Source organism: Hyperolius riggenbachi, chromosome 10, assembly GCF_040937935.1.
Source record: "Hyperolius riggenbachi isolate aHypRig1 chromosome 10, aHypRig1.pri, whole genome shotgun sequence".
Taxonomy (NCBI): domain Eukaryota; kingdom Metazoa; phylum Chordata; class Amphibia; order Anura; family Hyperoliidae; genus Hyperolius; species Hyperolius riggenbachi.
This window is the reverse complement of record NC_090655.1, coordinates 101,436,544-101,454,676: the sequence shown is the minus strand read 5'-3', so window position 1 is coordinate 101,454,676 and position 18,133 is coordinate 101,436,544. Positions and strand designations below refer to the sequence as shown.

The 18,133-nt window shown below is 47.7% G+C and overlaps 1 protein-coding gene across 1 annotated transcript; it reads right to left on the bottom strand.

Annotated features, from left to right (window-relative positions):
* Window positions 1–681: 681 nt before the first annotated feature.
* LOC137536706 (paraneoplastic antigen-like protein 6B) lies at window positions 682–11,718 on the bottom strand. The gene is made up of 2 exons (XM_068258934.1): window positions 11,467–11,718; window positions 682–1,632 (listed from the first exon to the last, which is right to left on the bottom strand). The coding sequence occupies exons 1-2, from the start codon at window positions 11,716–11,718 to the stop codon at window positions 682–684; spliced, it is 1,203 nt and encodes a 400-aa protein (XP_068115035.1).
* Window positions 11,719–18,133: the final 6,415 nt, after the last annotated feature.

Sequence of the window (18,133 nt, the reverse complement as noted above, 5' to 3'; positions counted from 1 at the left end):
TGGATGAAGCATGGGGTGCACACCTTCTGGTGGTAGATCATAGCAGGATGCTATGGGGGACAAGATTCGTCTCATCAGGTCTGTATTAGTCCCCACATTTAAAGAACTTCTCACTGAACCTGGGGGTCGAGAACATACAATGGCCAAGGTGTCAAAGGTTCCCGGTTGCCCAACAACCAGTGGGTCAAAGGTCAACTTGATCTGCAGATACCCATCATAGGGGAGCTGCTCGGTTCCAATTCCCCAGATCTCTAGGTCTTTTAATTCTCGCAGGGGCAGGTGCTGCAGATACTTATCATAGATGTCCCGATATAATAAAGTCACTTGAGTCAAGTAACGCTCTTGTGAAGATGCCCTCTATTTGAACAGGCACCACTGGAGAGGGGCCCACTAAGTTAGCAGGGATTTGCCCAGAAGGAGGTGTACTTGTAGGCCTGGCTGGTTGAGCTTGTACTCCTTTTGGCATCCTGTTACGCTCTAAGCGATGCTCCTGGTGGCCTTTCTCACATTGATGTGTATTTCCCCCCTGTACACTGGGGCCCATTGCTGAGGGAGGCGTACTTGACTGTCTCTTAGGAATCCGGTGCAATGTCCTACTCAAGGGTTCCTGTATGATTTCCCAGTCAGCCTTTTGGTGTGGGCTGGAGCTGTCTGAAGCAAGTGGGCTCCCGGCTAGCTCCTTCACCGGGGCCCTCTGAAGTTTTCCGCCGGCTTGGCAGGTAAAAGATCCTGTAGTGCCTGGCGCACCTCCTCTGTTAAGGTCCGAGAGTGCCGGGGTTTAGGGCATTGGGCTCGGTAATGCCCAGTTTGCCCACAATTAAAGCACTCTACTCCGGCTGAATATCTTCTACTCTTTATTCCTCTGGATAGCTGTGGGCCCTCTGGGGTAGGGTGTGCAATAGCTCTCTGCAGATCAGCCATGGACTGTTGCATCCCTGCCTGAGTCTCTATCACTTGCATCATCGACCTCTGAATCTCAGTAAAAGCTTGTTGTAAAGTGGAATTTGACTGCACCATCTGGGTTATCGCCTGAGTGAGCGCCTCAGCAGTAGAAGGGGTCTTACTGTCCATCTCTCCTGGAGCTTCCAAGGGGGTTCGTGCTAAGTACACAGATGCACTACCACTACTTCGCCCAGAACCAGCAGAGGTGGTCATTTTCTGGGACTTAGCGGACAACAGTGTCTCTTCCTCTCGAATGGCCTTAATCAGTTTTGAGTAGGTGAAAAGGTCACTTCGGTCTCTCATTTGAATTTTCAGCATTATAGGGTCTAAAGGTTGTGCACCTTTTAGGATCTGGGTCAATAAAGCCTCACTTGCATTGTCTTGTGCCATTCCTTTTTTTAGGATTACTTGGTTTAGGATCTTGTCCAGGCGAGTGACAAAGGTGGATAGGCGTTCCCCTTCCTCTTGGTAGGTATGTCCAAACCGATGTATCAAGTCAGCACAACTTTCTATTTGCCCAAAAACTTCACGAAGGGCATCCAGACACTCTGTGGCAGTGCAACCTGGCTGGTCTCTTTTAAGATTCCGGACAACATCTGAAGCAGGGGCACATAGACTCTCTACAATCCTCTGTCGCTTGACTGTATCTGAGACCTCCCACTCATTTAAGGCCTGTGCAGCCTGGTCTATCTAGGTCTCAAAGTCATCTTCCCCAGATGGGACAGGTATCTGCCCAGAACAAACCCTCAGTTTTCTGTACCCATAACTGATCGGTTGGAATGAATTTGTCACTAAATTTTCCATCAGTTTTCCCATATCAGTGTAGAAGGAAGCGGGTGGATATCCTGGGGTGGTGGGCACAGAGTCAACAGAGGCTGAGCAGACCTCTTTTTTACTTGGTGGCATTTCACTGGAACTGTATGAGTGGTTGGTTGAGGGACTTGGTCGGATCAACTGAACTTTGATTTCATCCGTTAGCTGTAAGATTGTGTTCTGGAAGCAAGTGGGAAGGCCTTTTTTCACTTCTAGCAGGGCATATGTGTGAGAGATCAGTCCGTGTGTCTAAGACGAACACCCAACGATCAAGTGCTAGGGCTGTGATAGATTTATCTATTTGATTCTCTGTCCATCCGTCAGCAGGTATATCCATCACCACACTGAACTGTAGTCTACCATTTTCTTCTTCACACCAGCGGGCAGCAGTGACTGGGTCCATTTTGCTGGCCTGGCTCGTTGTTCCTAGGGCAGTCATCACTCTAGGGGCTAGGTTAGAATCCCAGGAGACGAGCCCCCACGTGTAGCACTGACTCCCACAGGAGCTGCTGTAAGAGTTGGGTTCTCCTACTGTCCCCAGTGATGACCCGTCCTGTGAAAGGACCCTTTAATACTCTGACACACCAATAACTATAAGGGGTTTTATTAGGGGCAGACAAGATGCCCTGTGAGAAGGGTGTGGGCAAACACGATTCACAATGGTATAGCGGTACAATGGCATCAAATAAAAGCAACAGCTTAGTGACAATGGGTTAGTGAAGCAGAAACAGCAGTTCAATAGTGCAACAGTCATAAATAGAGTTTGTTCCCCTGTCCACCCGTGAAGAGACTCTGCCCCTTAATGTACTGGGTGAGAGAGAGACAGACTGCTGTACAATTCTTTACAATCAAACAGGCAAACAGTTATATGCAATTCACACAAATAGCAGAGGAGGTGCAACTAGCTACTGTACTTAGCTAAAACATTTCAAACCCTGACTAACCACTGGCCAGTGGTGAAACTGCTATAAAGTCTGCTAGCGATGGGGCCCATTCAAGTTAAAGTTGGAGCGCTCAGACCTTCAAGAGAAGGTATTTGTAATCCACACGGCACGACCAGCTCTCCAAAGGACTCTGAGCTGAGAGGGGCAGGGGCCCCTTCTCGCTCGCCAGGCGAAGGCACAATTAAACCCAAAGTACTGTGGCCACAGGCCTCTCACCAGTCTCGTCACTACAGCAAGCAACACTCAGGAATGGCGTGTCCTCTGGGCTGGGTGAAACGATTCCTCCTGTCTGGTCGCTGGTGGCTTGTTTCGCGTCCAACTCCTGCTATCCTGGCTTAATCGCATCAATTGGAGCCTGATTGTACTCCTCTTTCTGCCCTGGTCCGTTCCTCTGAACCACACAAAGATGGCTTACGCAGAGGCTGGGACAGAGAGATCCACATGCCCCTCCAGCCTCTATCCTTTTGTCCTTTGTTCTCTCCCTTCCTCTTGCCCTTCCCCCATCACCCCCCTTTGTCCACTTCCTTTAGCTCTGAAAGAGGGGTCAGGTTGCCATCGTGTGGTGGGTATAAATATTGCAGTCTCAATCCACTGATGTTACACTTGTCCTTGTAATTCTGAATCCGGAATTGTCATTGGTTCCATAGGGGTTCTTGATAGTTCTCCGTGTGAGCCTGGTGATCGTTCTGCCCTCCTGGGATCTCTGCGGAGCTTCAAAGTGTTCTGGGAGATCCTAAGAGAAATATTTCCTGGTACCTTGGATGAGATCAGCAGTGGGGGCTTTGTGGAAAGGGACACTTCGAATGGGTATTGTGGCAGGTTTGGTATTTTTAGACGGTCTTTGGAAGGTGGTGGGCATGGCTCTGTGGGTGTCGATGGCTTCTTCTCTGGAATTCACAGTACTGATGGGTGTTACGCTGAGACTTGTGGTGCTGATGGGCATGTTTTGGTGGCTTCTCCTTCCGATGAGGTCGGTTTCGGGTGGGCTGACTCTGGAATTGGGCCTTGTCGGGCTGCCCCGACCTTCATGAGTCTTCAGTTAGAGGCTTTTGCAAATATCATTTTAGAGGCTCGTCTGGAATCCGACCCTAGAGGGGGGGGGGGGGGGGGGTACTGTAATGATTTGCTCAGCTGGATGCACTGGCAGACAGCTGTTTGACCATTCTTCTAGTCTGTGGGCTGCAGGTCTCTGCAAGAGAGAACTGTCTTTCCATTACAAGTGTCATGATCGCTGCTGCAGCAGGTATTGCTGGAAGTAGTAGTGCTGCAGCTCAGGCAGTTCTGATCTCTTTCCATGCAAGCTGCATAGCTTTGTCTGCCTTTCCCTGCTGTCAGCTTGTGACTGATTATCATTCACCTGTGTGGGAATCTGCATGTCTGCTCCCATTGGATGACCTCAGTATAAAGATCTGCTTCCTGCAGGACTCCTCGGGTTTTCATAGCTTCAGTTTAAGCCTGTCTTGCTGTTGCTTCAGCCCCCGATCGTGTTTCTTGTTCTAAAGATACTTTGCTGGTCTTTGCATCATATATTGGTTCATTGCCAATATATATGCATACCAGCACGTTTATTATTTTCCTTGTATTCGTGTTACGTTGATACATCAGTGTCGCTGATGTATACGTACACGAACTGTTTATATCCTGTGTGCAGTTAGTCAGCTTTCCAGCACATTTTGGTAGTTTGCGCGTATTCGTGATCACCCGTGCTGAGCTAGTTATCCTGTTCCTGGTCCTGTTTGTGGATTGCGTTCATCTCTGCGAGGAGATAACGAATCCTTCTGAATCCTGTCCTGTTACCGTTTGTGGATTGCGTTCATCTCTGCGAAGAGATAGCGAATCCTTCTGAGTCCTGTTCCCTGTATCGTTCCAGTCCTAAGTCAGTGTTCCTGCTTATGTCATATATCGGTTCATTGCCGATATATACATATGTTAGTCAGACGTTACAAATAGTTTCATTGATAGCTGTAATTGTAATACGCTAGGAAATCATACTATTTGTATATTTATCTGTGTTACATTCATCTATCTTGATCCTGCTAATTACTGACTATCCTGTCCTGTCTTTGTGAGGCACGCCATTGCCGCTACGCTTTGGCTGCCTCATTCCAGTCTGTCTTGTTGTGGACGCTTGCTGTCACTAAGTAGCGGCTAGCTAGCAAGCGTTCATTCTGTCTACCTGTCCTGATCTCCTCAGTTCTGGTTTATGCGCTCAGCGCTACTTTGTGCTGAGACGTTATAGCGAAAGCATTGTTTGTGGCTGTTGGATCTGCACCGGCCCTGTGCGCCACAATCTCCTTTTGGAGTCAGTCCTCCCCTCCACTATACTAGGGATAGCCTGTTTCCTTGTGCTAGTGTGTGTACCTCCTCCACGTCAGCTCATGCGTTGCATGCTGACTGTGGAGAATACACCACCAAGCCTAACATTATGAAAACCCCATTACCAATCCCCATTGTGGGGGGGATTCCCAGAAAGTATGACACTGTTAATTATGGTTCCTGTTCCTTTAAGAAATTTGAAGAACTTAACTCTGAAACAGAAAATGAGTTTTTCTCTGAATGTGCCAGGTTCCTGGCCAATCCCGATCTCCAAGCGACTCCTGTTTCAACCTGGGCACTCCAGCTAGTTTATATTTTGTTTAAAGGGCAATTGTTTCAGTGGGCATTTGATGTTCTCAATCATTCCGATTTGAAAGAGAGACCGCTGGAATTTCTAGCGTTTGTGATCCATAACTGGTTGCGCATAGATCCATTGCCTTTTCCTCTAAATGAACTCCTGGCAGCAGGCCAATCAGCTTCCTCTTCAATTGTTTGCAAAAATGATCAGCAAGCAGAGAGTGTTCCTGATAATTTTCCTGCAGCTTTGAATAAATCACCAAAGGCAGCAGGGTCTAAGGCAAAACACAAACGTTCTAAGAAACGTGTCCGATCTGCAGAGTCGTTATCCTTAGCGACTGAGACCTATAATGAGATTCTGCCATTAACAGATAATGAAATGCAATTGTCTTTCAGGGGAGTTAAATGGACTTATGAGACTACTAATGAACTTTCCTCCCTGGCTAGGGAAAATAAAGATTTTTGTTTAAAAGAATTATCTGAGTATGATTATGAGGAGATATTACAGAGTATTGAACAAATCAACTTATTTGTGAACCAAGGGAAGTTTGCATACACTACAGTTCAACACTTTCTACAGGTATTGGAGATTCTTAAGAATAAGGAATCTGCCAATCACCTGCTAATTAACCCTATACATGTGCCTGCCACAATCATATCTGCCACCTGTGATCAGCCTAAATGTTTCGCTGTTAAGTATGCATGGGATCCTCCATTCGAGAGGGGAGAGATGGAAGCCCTGGTCTGTGAATGGAAGAATGATTCAAGTTCATTTTGTCAATTTTACAGTGCAAAAAGTGAAATGGTATTGAATGCATGCATTAAGTCAGCCTATAACCTAATAGAGACTGGTGTGTGTATGTATGACTGTGTGGCTCCTTTGATTGATGTGTGGGAACTGATTTTGGATGATTTTTATGTGACTCCGAATTCGCAAATATGGCGTTCTGACCCGCCTGCTTCAGCACCTTTCGCTGATTCAGCAGGTGATTCGGAGCTCTTTTTGTGTGAAATTGAAGTTCCTGCAATTCCACCCTGTACCATGGATAACTCAGTGTTACTTCCCAGTAAAACAGAAGCCACTGATACTTTCTTAACCTTGCCCTGCACAAATTTCTCAGCAGAGAATCCAGAGGTCCTGCTGACTTCCGAGTCCAGTCTAGCCAGTACTCATGAGTCTTTGTTCAGTGAAACAGACACCAGAAAAATCTTGCCTGCCTCTGCAAACACTTCTGCAGAAATTACCTGTGTTAATAAAGTTCAACTCCTGTCTGATCCAGCAGATGCCAATAGATGCACTACATCAGTTTCCGAGTCCCAGCAATCCTGTCTAGAAACCTCAGAACCCCAGCATCTGAATGTTCCAATTTTACAAATGAATGGTGATTCAGATGCGCAAACATTGTGTCTTGATCTTCCTGTTTCTACACCTCGCTCTAGTTTCGTGAATAGCTCAGAGCATCTGCTATGTGAACCTGAAATCGCGGAATTATTACCTTGTTCAGAAAATGTTCCAGTAAATTTGCCCTGTATCGTGAATAGCTCAGAGCATCTGCTATGTGAACCTGAAATCGCAGAATTATTACCTTGTTCAGAAAATGTTCCAGTAAATTTGCCCTGTATCGTGACTAGCTCAGAGCATCTGCTATGTGAACCTGAAATCGCAGAATTATTACCTTGTTCAGAAAATGTTCCAGTAAATTTGCCCTGTACCATGAATTGTGCAGTAGATCTCTCCAATGAAACTCAGGTCACAGAATCATTATGCTGTCCAGCAGGTGCTTCCATGGTTTTGCCCTGCAATATGGACTGTTCAGTGATCCTGTCCAGTGAAGCTGTGGTCGCAGAGTCTTATGCTTCACCCAGTACTTTAGATACTTCAAACCCTCTAGCAGAGGAGTCTGAGGCACTGCTTACCTCAGTTGGTGTTGCAGTAATATTCACTTGTCTAGCAGCTGTTTTGGAATTACAGTCTGCTCTAATAAAACTTGATGAATTTCTGCCCAGCAAAGCAGAAGCCATTGAAATATTGTCCTCGTCAGCAAGTGTCTTAGATACCTTGCCCTGTACACAGTCTGATTTAACCAATATTGTGGAGTCCCTCTCCAGTGTTGTAACAGCCGAGGAACTCCAGCCCTGTCCTCTGAATGTTTCAGAAGTCTTGCCCTGTAACATGGATAATTCTGATTCTCTGGTCAAAATAATAGAAATCGCAGAATTTCAGTCCGGTCTGATGAGTGTTCCTGAATCCCAGCCCTGTATCCTGAAAGATTCTGGTTCTCTGGCCGCTGTGGCAGAGGTTCCAGAGTCCCCTTCCTGTCCAGGGAATTCCTCAGTTTTGCCTAGTCCAGTGGGGGCTGCTGCAATACTGACTTGTTCTGCAGCCCCTCATGAGCTCGAATCCAGTGTATTAGATGAGTCTCTGTCCAGTCCAGAGGTAGTTGTGGAGTCCCTATCTGGTTCAGTGCATACATCAGAAAATTTGTCCTGTCTTGTTAGTGCCCCTGAATCTGATTTGTTACTGACTTTGCTGGAATCAGAGACATCTAAGTCTGATCCTGCATTCTTGTGTGAAAGTCCAGTAGTTGCGAAGTCTAGTCATGATGAATTTTTGTCCAGTCCTGGTTTCGGTCCTATCTTGGCTGACCCTGAGGTTCACAGTTCCTTGACATGCCCAGAAGTTTCTCTTGTGCCAGTGTGCCCAGATGTTCTTTGTGTGCCAGAATGCCCAAGTGTGTCTAAGGTGTTAGCGTGCTCTGATGCTTCCTTAGTGGGAACATGTTCTGATGTTGCCAGTCTGCCTGCATGCCCAGAGATGGTTCTGGTCCCTGAAAGCCCTGATCTTGATGTTTGTCCTTGTGGCCCTGACTCGGGAATTGCCCTAGGTTCCATAGGAGTTCTTGATAGTTCTCCATGTGAGCCTAAGGGGCATTCTGACCTATGGGGATCTCTTTGGAGCTTCAAGGTGTTCTGGGAGGTCTCTGAGAAAACTTGTCCTGGTGCCTTGGACTGGTTCAACAGTGGGTTTTGTGTTGGTAAAGACAGTCCCGGTGGGCATTGCAAAGGCTTTGGCGTTTTTGAACGGTTCCTGGAAGGCGGTGGGTCGCGCTCAGGGAGTTTCGGAGGGCTTTCTTCTGGAAATCATGGTTCTGATGGGTGTCACACTGGGGCTTGTAGTACTGATGGGCATGGTTCTGTAGGTTCTGGTTCTGATGGGTCCAGTCTTGTGGGGACTGATTCTGGAATTCGTTCTTGTCGGGCTGTCCCGGTCATCATGAATTATCAGTCAGACTGTTTTGTTGGGAATTTCAGTTTTGAAAAGTGTCTGGAATCCGCTTTTAAGGGTGGGGGTACTGTCATGATCGCTGCTGCAGCAGGTATTGCTGGAAGTAGTAGTGCTGCAGCTCAGGCAGTTCTGATCTCTTTCCATGCAAGCTGCATAGCTTTGTCTGCCTTTCCCTGCTGTCAGCTTGTGACTGATTATCATTCACCTGTGTGGGAATCTGCATGTCTGCTCCCATTGGATGACCTCAGTATAAAGATCTGCTTCCTGCAGGACTCCTCAGGTTTTCATAGCTTCAGTTTAAGCCTGTCTTGCTGTTGCTTCAGCCCCCGATCGTGTTTCTTGTTCTAAAGATACTTTGCTGGTCTTTGCATCATATATTGGTTCATTGCCAATATATATGCATACCAGCACGTTTATTATTTTCCTTGTATTCGTGTTACGTTGATACATCAGTGTCGCTGATGTATACGTACACGAACTGTTTATATCCTGTGTGCAGTTAGTCAGCTTTCCAGCACGTTTTGGTAGTTTGCGCGTATTCGTGATCACCCGTGCTGAGCTAGTTATCCTGTTCCTGGTCCTGTTTGTGGATTGCGTTCATCTCTGCGAGGAGATAACGAATCCTTCTGAATCCTGTCCTGTTACCGTTTGTGGATTGCGTTCATCTCTGCGAAGAGATAGCGAATCCTTCTGAGTCCTGTTCCCTGTATCGTTCCAGTCCTAAGTCAGTGTTCCTGCTTATGTCATATATCGGTTCATTGCCGATATATACATATGTTAGTCAGACGTTACAAATAGTTTCATTGATAGCTGTAATTGTAATACGCTAGGAAATCATACTATTTGTGTATTTATCTGTGTTACATTCATCTATCTTGATCCTGCTAATTCCTGACTATCCTGTCCTGTCTTTGTGAGGCACGCCATTGCCGCTACGCTTTGGCTGCCTCATTCCAGTCTGTCTTGTTGTGGACGCTTGCTGTCACTAAGTAGCGGCTAGCTAGCAAGCGTTCATTCTGTCTACCTGTCCTGATCTCCTCAGTTCTGGTTTATGCGCTCAGCGCTACTTTGCGCTGAGACGTTATAGCGAAAGCATTGTTTGTGGCTGTCGGATCTGCACCGGCCCTGTGCGCCACAATCTCCTTTTGGAGTCAGTCCTCCCCTCCACTATACTAGGGATAGCCTGTTTCCTTGTGCTAGTGTGCGTACCTCCTCCACATCAGCTCATGCGTTGCATGCTGACTGTGGAGAATACACCACCAAGCCTAACAACAAGTTTCTGGTCTGTTCTGCTGCTGAGGAATTTGCATACATTCGTTATGCAAATCCCCTACCTGCCTCCTTTGATGACTGGCAGTATAAAGAGCTATGTTTCCCAGAGTCCTTTGCTGGTCATAAGGGTTAGTCCTGTGGAACACTCTTGGAGTGTCAGCCTTGCTCATTGTTTGAAGATTAGTTTAGAGTAATTCCTGGAACTGCACTAGGCAGATTCCCTAGTGCAGTTAGGATTGCATATCTGTTTTGTTTGTCTGTTGCGATTGTCCTGTCCCAGCGGTGGTCGACAGGAAATCGTTCTGTGTGTCTGGGTGCTAACCGGAACAGCGGTTGTTACTGGTAGCCCCTTCTGATCTGTCTTGCCTAGATCGCACTTGCCTTGCGCTAGTGCTGTGGATCCTATCTCTCGCTTGTTCCTGTTTTCGTGTGTCTGTCTTGTCTGCTACGAACGCTTGCTGGAGGCTCGGTGAGGTAACCGTTAAGCAAGCGCTCGCGTCCTCTGTTTCATGTTTGTCTGTCGGTGGTTAGTTAGGCGTGCTTGTCTCTGTTGTGCTTATCACGCGGAGACCGTGCATAAACGCGTGCACTGTTGCGAATGAGTGCGGTGTTCGCGTTTAGCTAGCGTTTGTTATTTTCCTTATCTTCTCATTGTATTATTTGCTGTGCCTTTGCTACTCTCGTGCTCTGCCTTGCTGTAGCCTTGTGTCACCTCTGGCAATCGCCTCTCTCGCGATTGCGTTCCTGCTTCATATCTGCTGTTGTGTATGCACCGTCGCGGGTTGGCGACTAGTTTGGTGCACACACATACAATCTGTCCCTGTGCTCATTCTCTTTCGCAATCGCTTCTCTTGCGATTGCGTTCTCACTTGGTTTCCTTTGTTGTGTGTCCGCCGTCGCAGGGTGGCGGCTAGATTGGTGGACATACATACATTCCTCATCTGTGCTTATTCGGTCTTGTGTCGCTGTTAGCAATCGCCATCTCTGGCGATTGCCTTCTCACTTTGTCTTCATGGTTGTGTGTTCATCGTCGCAGGGTGGCAAATAGTTTGGTGGACACACATACCCTCTGTCGCTTTGATCTCTCTCTTTCAGGGCTATCTTGCCCTGCGTTTCTTCCCTTCATGCAATTCCTGTCTGGCGTGTGTGGCAGGGCAGAGGAGCTGTTCCTCTGCACTCCACAGCTCCACCTGTCGACAGGAATTTCCCTCTACAGGTGCATTGCACCTTTTGCTGGGTTCCCTCAAATTACACGCTTGTGGAGGATTTCCGCAGTGTCAGCGCACGTCTTGTGCGCTGATCACGGAGAGAATTCCACAATCGTTACACCTTTGAATTGGGATCCGCGTTCCATGGTTTGAGCCACATAGCTCTTTTTGCCGTAACAGAGTACATTGTTCCCCTGGTAGCGCATCAGATGATGTCTATTGCTGCTTCTCCAATAAAGTCAGATGCAAGACGAAAATCCTCCAGGCATGACAGGAGGGTCTGACGATCTACTTTCGCCTGGATCGCTCCATCCAGATTGTCAGTCCATACTCTTATCGCTTTGGCCACTGACGTCAGTGCGATAGCAGGCTTGCATGCAGCGCCCACTGTTGCGTAATTCTTCCTCAAATCAGTGTCCATTTTCCTATCCAAGGAATCCCGAAATGCCACGGAGTCTTCCAGTGGTAAAGTCACATACCTAGCCAGGCGCATGACCGAGGCGTCTACTGTAGGCGGCGTTTCTAGTTGTGATATAATTTCACCCTCAATAGGGTATAACTTGGATAAACGATTTTGTAGAGGTACTTTTTTATCAATCTTTGACCATTCGTCTTTAATAACTTCTTCCACCTCTTCCATCAAAGGTAAACTTATTTTCTTTTGTTTAAGATGAGGGTAGTAGCGCCTCGTCTTTGCCGGAGGTTTCTCCGTGTCCTGCCACTGGATGGCCTCTCTCACCTATCTGACAAAAGGCGTGACCATGGCAAAGTCAAAACCGATCGCTACTCCATCCTCATATTCTGCTGGTTCTGATATTATCGAACCTTCAGAGTCTCTTATGCTCTCTGCCCTACTTGTAGAGGGCATATGTTCCTCCAAGGTTTGTTTTACTATGTCTCGGACCAATGCAGGGATATCCTTGTACTGATCCTCTTCTGTCGGTATTAAGTAAAAGCATGCTTCGCATACTAATTTTCCCGGCAGGGTCTTATCCCCACATGCCCAACAAGTCTTATCAGGCTGTGTTTGTACTATGTGTTTTGTTTTGCTTGTCGCTTTAGATGAAGAGCTTCTGCGTTCCTTAGAGGAAGATCTTCTGGGCTGTGAAGATCTGCAGAGGCAGAGAGCAAATAGGTATAATGTTGTTCATGTTTAATGAACAATTAAATTTAACCCCCATCCAGAAAAGAAAAAAGAATAATCAAAAATATTCTTCACCCTTACCCAGAATCAATTGGCTGGTCTGTTGCAGGGGCAATGGTTTGGTCCATAATGGTTATCTAAAGGCAGTCTAATAGAAAAAAAGGAAAAACAAGAAAAAAAAAACAGTATATTGTTGCCTGTAATATGTGCTACGGCATATATTCCAGAACAGTGAGCAAACAGAAAGTTTGTACCTAATTGCTGCTTTCTAGTAGTGCAGTCCTTGATTTTTTGTTCCAGTGTCTGTCTTGACCAGTCTGCATATAAAGTATATGCTGCGTTAGGCTCTGATATGTATAAAGATAAGCTTCAAGTTATATAAATACAAATATTGTGCGTTCTTACCGGTGCAGTTGCCAGCCTGGCGTATTCCGACCTCCAACGGACACACGCCGTGCGGGGAGCGCTGAGTTAAACTGTGAGCGTCTTCCGGTACGCTCTGCGCATGCGCCCGCTCTGACCACTTCCGGTTTCGCCGGGAGACATTGCGTTCCACTGCCGGCAGTTCTTCTTCCTCTGCGCTTCACACTAAGGAGATCTTCCGTCCACTGCCCCATGATTCGCCGCATTGCAGCGAGTAATCTCCCGAGTAAAGCCCTCGAAAGACCAGCAGAAAAAGGGGCATCCCTCCGCTCTCGCACTCTATTAGAGGCTTATAGCGGGGCTTCACGCTGGGGGGAAAAACAGTGTGGAGGCTGTCAATAGAACAGCAGGTAAGGGCAAAAATAGAAAAAAGAATCTTCACTAAAAATATGCCGAAGGAAGGAGCTAAGTAAATACAGTCCTGTGGGAAGGACGGGAAAAAAAAGCAGGAAGCAGTGGGCAGTAGTGATGCTCAAATACCCCTTTTTAAAATTCGAGTTTGGTCGAATTCGAATAGTAAATTATTCGAGGTCAGTCGAATATTCGAGTCGAATAATTTTTACTATTCGATTCGACCTCGGACTTCGAGCTCACTATTCGAGTCGGTATTCGAGCTCACTATTCGAGCTGACTATTCGAATTGGCCTTAAATAGCTTCCAACACTTGTTTTGAGGGTGAATGATGCAAGAAACATCTTTTTTTCCAAGTAACAACAGCAAGTGATTATGTGGGGATGTTCCTTTAAAAAAAAATGTGGAAAGAGAAGTTGTGTCCTAAATTTTGTTCAGTAGTGTTACTGTATATACTTGTTCTTCTTCTTCTTTATCTTTCTTCTTCTTCTAGATCTTCTTCTTCTTCATCATCTTCTTCTTCTTCTTCATCATCTTCTTCTTCATCTTCTTCATCTTCTTCTTCATCTTCATCTTCATCTTCTTCTTCTTCTTCATCTTCATCTTCTTCATCTTCTTCTTCTTCTTCATCTTCTTCTTCTTCATCTTCTTCTTCTTCATCTTCTTCTTCTTCATCTTCTTCATCTTCTTCTTCTTCATCTTCTTCATCTTCTTCTTCTTCTTCTTCATCTTCTTCTTCTTCATCTTCTTCTTCTTCATCTTCTTCATCTTCTTCTTCTTTTTCATCTTCTTTTTCATCTTCTTCTTCATCTTCTTCTTCATCTTCTTCTTCATCTTCTTCTTCTTCTTCTTCTTCTTCATCTTCTTCATCTTCTTCTTCTTTATCTTCTTCTTCTTTTTCATCTTCTTCTTCATCATCTTCACGTATTTCTCTTTTCAATTTTTTTTTAAAGAAATGCAGCTATTTTTGAGCGTAACAAATAGCTGGTGGGCGCACGCATGTTGGAAGCGCCATTGTATGTGCTCCCTGGCAGTGGAAACACAAAGACAGCAGGAGGTAAATTCAGCAGCAGGAGGAGGAGGATGAGTGTGTGGCAGCAGGCAGTCAATGAGGCAGGCAGCTCGCCGTGACATAATAGCCCTGGTACCTAGCGGTGATACCAGGGCTGTAAATAAACACAACAGGAGGTCCCAGACAGCGGTCGTGCAGCCCACATTGTGTCCAATACACAACTGGGACAACACAGTTTTCAACCCGGGCACCTCAGAAAAATTAAACCTTTTTTTTTTTTAATGGTTTTTTGGTTTTTGGTTTTACAACCAATATAGCTATTGTTTGACGTAATAGCTGGTGGCAGAGTGGCAGCAGAAGAAGGTAATGCTGTGTACCCTGGCAGTGGGAAACACAGACAGACAGCAGCAGCAGGAGGAGGAATGGAGGAGTAGGCGAGCAGCTATTGTTTGACGTAATAGCTGGTGGCAGAGTGGCAGCAGAAGGTAAATCATCTGTGTACCCTGGCAGTGGGAAACACAGACAGACAGCAGCAGCAGCAGCAGGAGGAGGTGTGGAGGAGCAGTGTGAGTGTGGCAGCAGGTAGGCAGCGTGACATAATAGCCCTGGTACCTAGCGGTGATACCAGGGCTGTAAATAAACACAACAGGAGGTCCCAGACAGCGGTCGTGCAGCCCACATTGTGTCCAATACACAACTGGGACAACACAGTTTTCAACCCGGGCACCTCAGAAAAATTAAACCTTTTTTTTTTTTTAATGGTTTGTTTGGGTTTTGGTTTTGCAACCAATATAGCTATTGTTTGACGTAATAGCTGGTGGCAGAGTGGCAGCAGAAGAAGGTAATTCTGTGTACCCTGGCAGTGGGAAACACAGACAGACAGCAGCAGCAGGAGGAGGAATGGAGGAGTAGGCGAGCAGCTATTGTTTGACGTAATAGCTGGTGGCAGAGTGGCAGCAGAAGGTAAATCATCTGTGTACCCTGGCAGTGGGAAACACAGACAGACAGCAGCAGCAGCAGCAGGAGGAGGTGTGGAGGAGCAGTGTGAGTGTGGCAGCAGGTAGGCAGCGTGACATAATAGCCCTGGTACCTAGCGGTGATACCAGGGCTGTAAATAAACACAACAGGAGGTCCCAGACAGCGGTCGTGCAGCCCACATTGTGTCCAATACACAACTGGGACAACACAGTTTTCAACCCGGGCACCTCAGAAAAATTAAACCTTTTTTTTTTTTTAATGGTTTTTTGGTTTTTGGTTTTACAACCAATATAGCTATTGTTTGACGTAATAGCTGGTGGCAGAGTGGCAGCAGAAGAAGGTAATGCTGTGTACCCTGGCAGTGGGAAACACAGACAGACAGCAGCAGCAGGAGGAGGAATGGAGGAGTAGGCGAGCAGCTATTGTTTGACGTAATAGCTGGTGGCAGAGTGGCAGCAGAAGGTAAATCATCTGTGTACCCTGGCAGTGGGAAACACAGACAGACAGCAGCAGCAGCAGCAGGAGGAGGTGTGGAGGAGCAGTGTGAGTGTGGCAGCAGGTAGGCAGCGTGACATAATAGCCCTGGTACCTAGCGGTGATACCAGGGCTGTAAATAAACACAACAGGAGGTCCCAGACAGCGGTCGTGCAGCCCACATTGTGTCCAATACACAACTGGGACAACACAGTTTTCAACCCGGGCACCTCAGAAAAATTAAACCTTTTTTTTTTTTTAATGGTTTTTTGGTTTTTGGTTTTACAACCAATATAGCTATTGTTTGACGTAATAGCTGGTGGCAGAGTGGCAGCAGAAGAAGGTAATGCTGTGTACCCTGGCAGTGGGAAACACAGACAGACAGCAGCAGCAGGAGGAGGAATGGAGGAGTAGGCGAGCAGCTATTGTTTGACGTAATAGCTGGTGGCAGAGTGGCAGCAGAAGGTAAATCATCTGTGTACCCTGGCAGTGGGAAACACAGACAGACAGCAGCAGCAGCAGCAGCAGGAGGAGGTGTGGAGGAGCAGTGTGAGTGTGGCAGCAGGTAGGCAGCGTGACATAATAGCCCTGGTACCTAGCGGTGATACCAGGGCTGTAAATAAACACAACAGGAGGTCCCAGACAGCGGTCGTGCAGCCCACATTGTGTCCAATACACAACTGGGACAACACAGTTTTCAACCCGGGCACCTCAGAAAAATTAAACCTTTTTTTTTTTTTAATGGTTTTTTGGTTTTTGGTTTTACAACCAATATAGCTATTGTTTGACGTAATAGCTGGTGGCAGAGTGGCAGCAGAAGAAGGTAATGCTGTGTACCCTGGCAGTGGGAAACACAGACAGACAGCAGCAGCAGGAGGAGGAATGGAGGAGTAGGCGAGCAGCTATTGTTTGACGTAATAGCTGGTGGCAGAGTGGCAGCAGAAGGTAAATCATCTGTGTACCCTGGCAGTGGGAAACACAGACAGACAGCAGCAGCAGCAGCAGGAGGAGGTGTGGAGGAGCAGTGTGAGTGTGGCAGCAGGTAGGCAGCGTGACATAATAGCCCTGGTACCTAGCGGTGATACCAGGGCTGTAAATAAACACAACAGGAGGTCCCAGACAGCGGTCGTGCAGCCCACATTGTGTCCAATACACAACTGGGACAACACAGTTTTCAACCCGGGCACCTCAGAAAAATTAAACCTTTTATTTTTTTTAATGGTTTGTTTGGTTTTGGTTTTGCAACCAATATAGCTATTGTTTGACGTAATAGCTGGTGGCAGAGTGGCAGCAGAAGAAGGTAATTCTGTGTACCCTGGCAGTGGGAAACACAGACAGACAGCAGAAGGGCAGTACACAGCAGCCCACTGTAGGTGTAAAATGTGTGGCTGCAGGCGACGTAATAGTCAAAGTGAACCAGGCTGGCTTAGTGAGCAGGAGCCAGGAGGTGGTAAAGGGTGGTAAGGCACATTAACGATGGTTCCGGCAGCCAGTTCATGTCCCCCTCTCGCCGACAACAGGGGCCAGGAACTCGCCTTCCACCCACGCCTGGTTCATCTTGAGAAACGTCAGTCTGTCCACAGACTTGTGAGACAGACGTGAGCGTTTCTCGGTGACCACGCCACCAGCTGCACTGAAGCAGCGCTCGGACAGCACGCTGGAAGGGGGGCAGGACAGCACTTCCAGGGCGTACTGCGCCAGCTCGCTCCAGATCTCCATGCGCTTGACCCAATACTCCATGGGATCAACAGGGGCATCGCTGTCAAGCCCGCTGTACGACCCCATGTAGTCAGCCACCATGCGGGTCAGGCGCTGGCTGTGACCGGAGGAGGATGCTGCTGCATGCATCTCCTCTCTAGTCACTGCTGCCGGAGCCTCTACAGTCCTGTAGAGCTCGTGGCTGAGAGACAGCAGGTCTGTGGGGCGCTTGCTGCTGCTGGATGCAGGCACCTGCTGCTGCCTCTGTGCTGGCTGCTGGACAGTGGGGGTGGAAGGCTGGGGGAAGGCTTCCTCCAAGCGCTCAACAAGGGCCTGCTGCAAGCTCCTTATTTGTTGCGCTGGGTCTCCTCCTGCAGGCGGCAGGAACTGGCTCAACTTCCCCTTGAGGCGTGGGTCCAACATCATGCTGATCCAGATCTCCTCCCTCTGCTTCATCTGGATCACCCTGGGGTCCCTGCGCAGGCACGTCAGCATGTGCGCTGCCATTGGGAAGAGGCGGGCCACGTCTGCTGGCACATCGACGTCAGTGCTGTCCTCATCCTCCTCCTCTGCCGCCTCATCCTCTCTCCACCCCCGCACCAACTCAGCTGCGCTGTGCTGATCCCCCTCATCAGCAGCCAGGTCAGGGACCTCCACCAAGTCCTCCTCCTCCTCCCCCTCAGAGGTGGACTGCGCAGCTGGTTGCCGCTCCTGCTGGTCCAAGGCTGCCGCTCCCTGTTCCAGCAAAGCATCGAGGGCCCTGTTCAGCAGAGAAACCAGGGGCACCCACTCGCAGACCATAGCATGGTCCCTGCTCACCATGTTTGTGGCCTGCAGGAAGGGAGCCAGCACAAAGCACACCTGCTGCATGTGCCTCCAGTCATCATCGGGGACGATGGACGGGATGTTGCTGGTCTTGTCCCTTCTCTGAGCTGCGGAAACAGTGGCCAGGGCAAGGTACTGGTTGACAGCGTG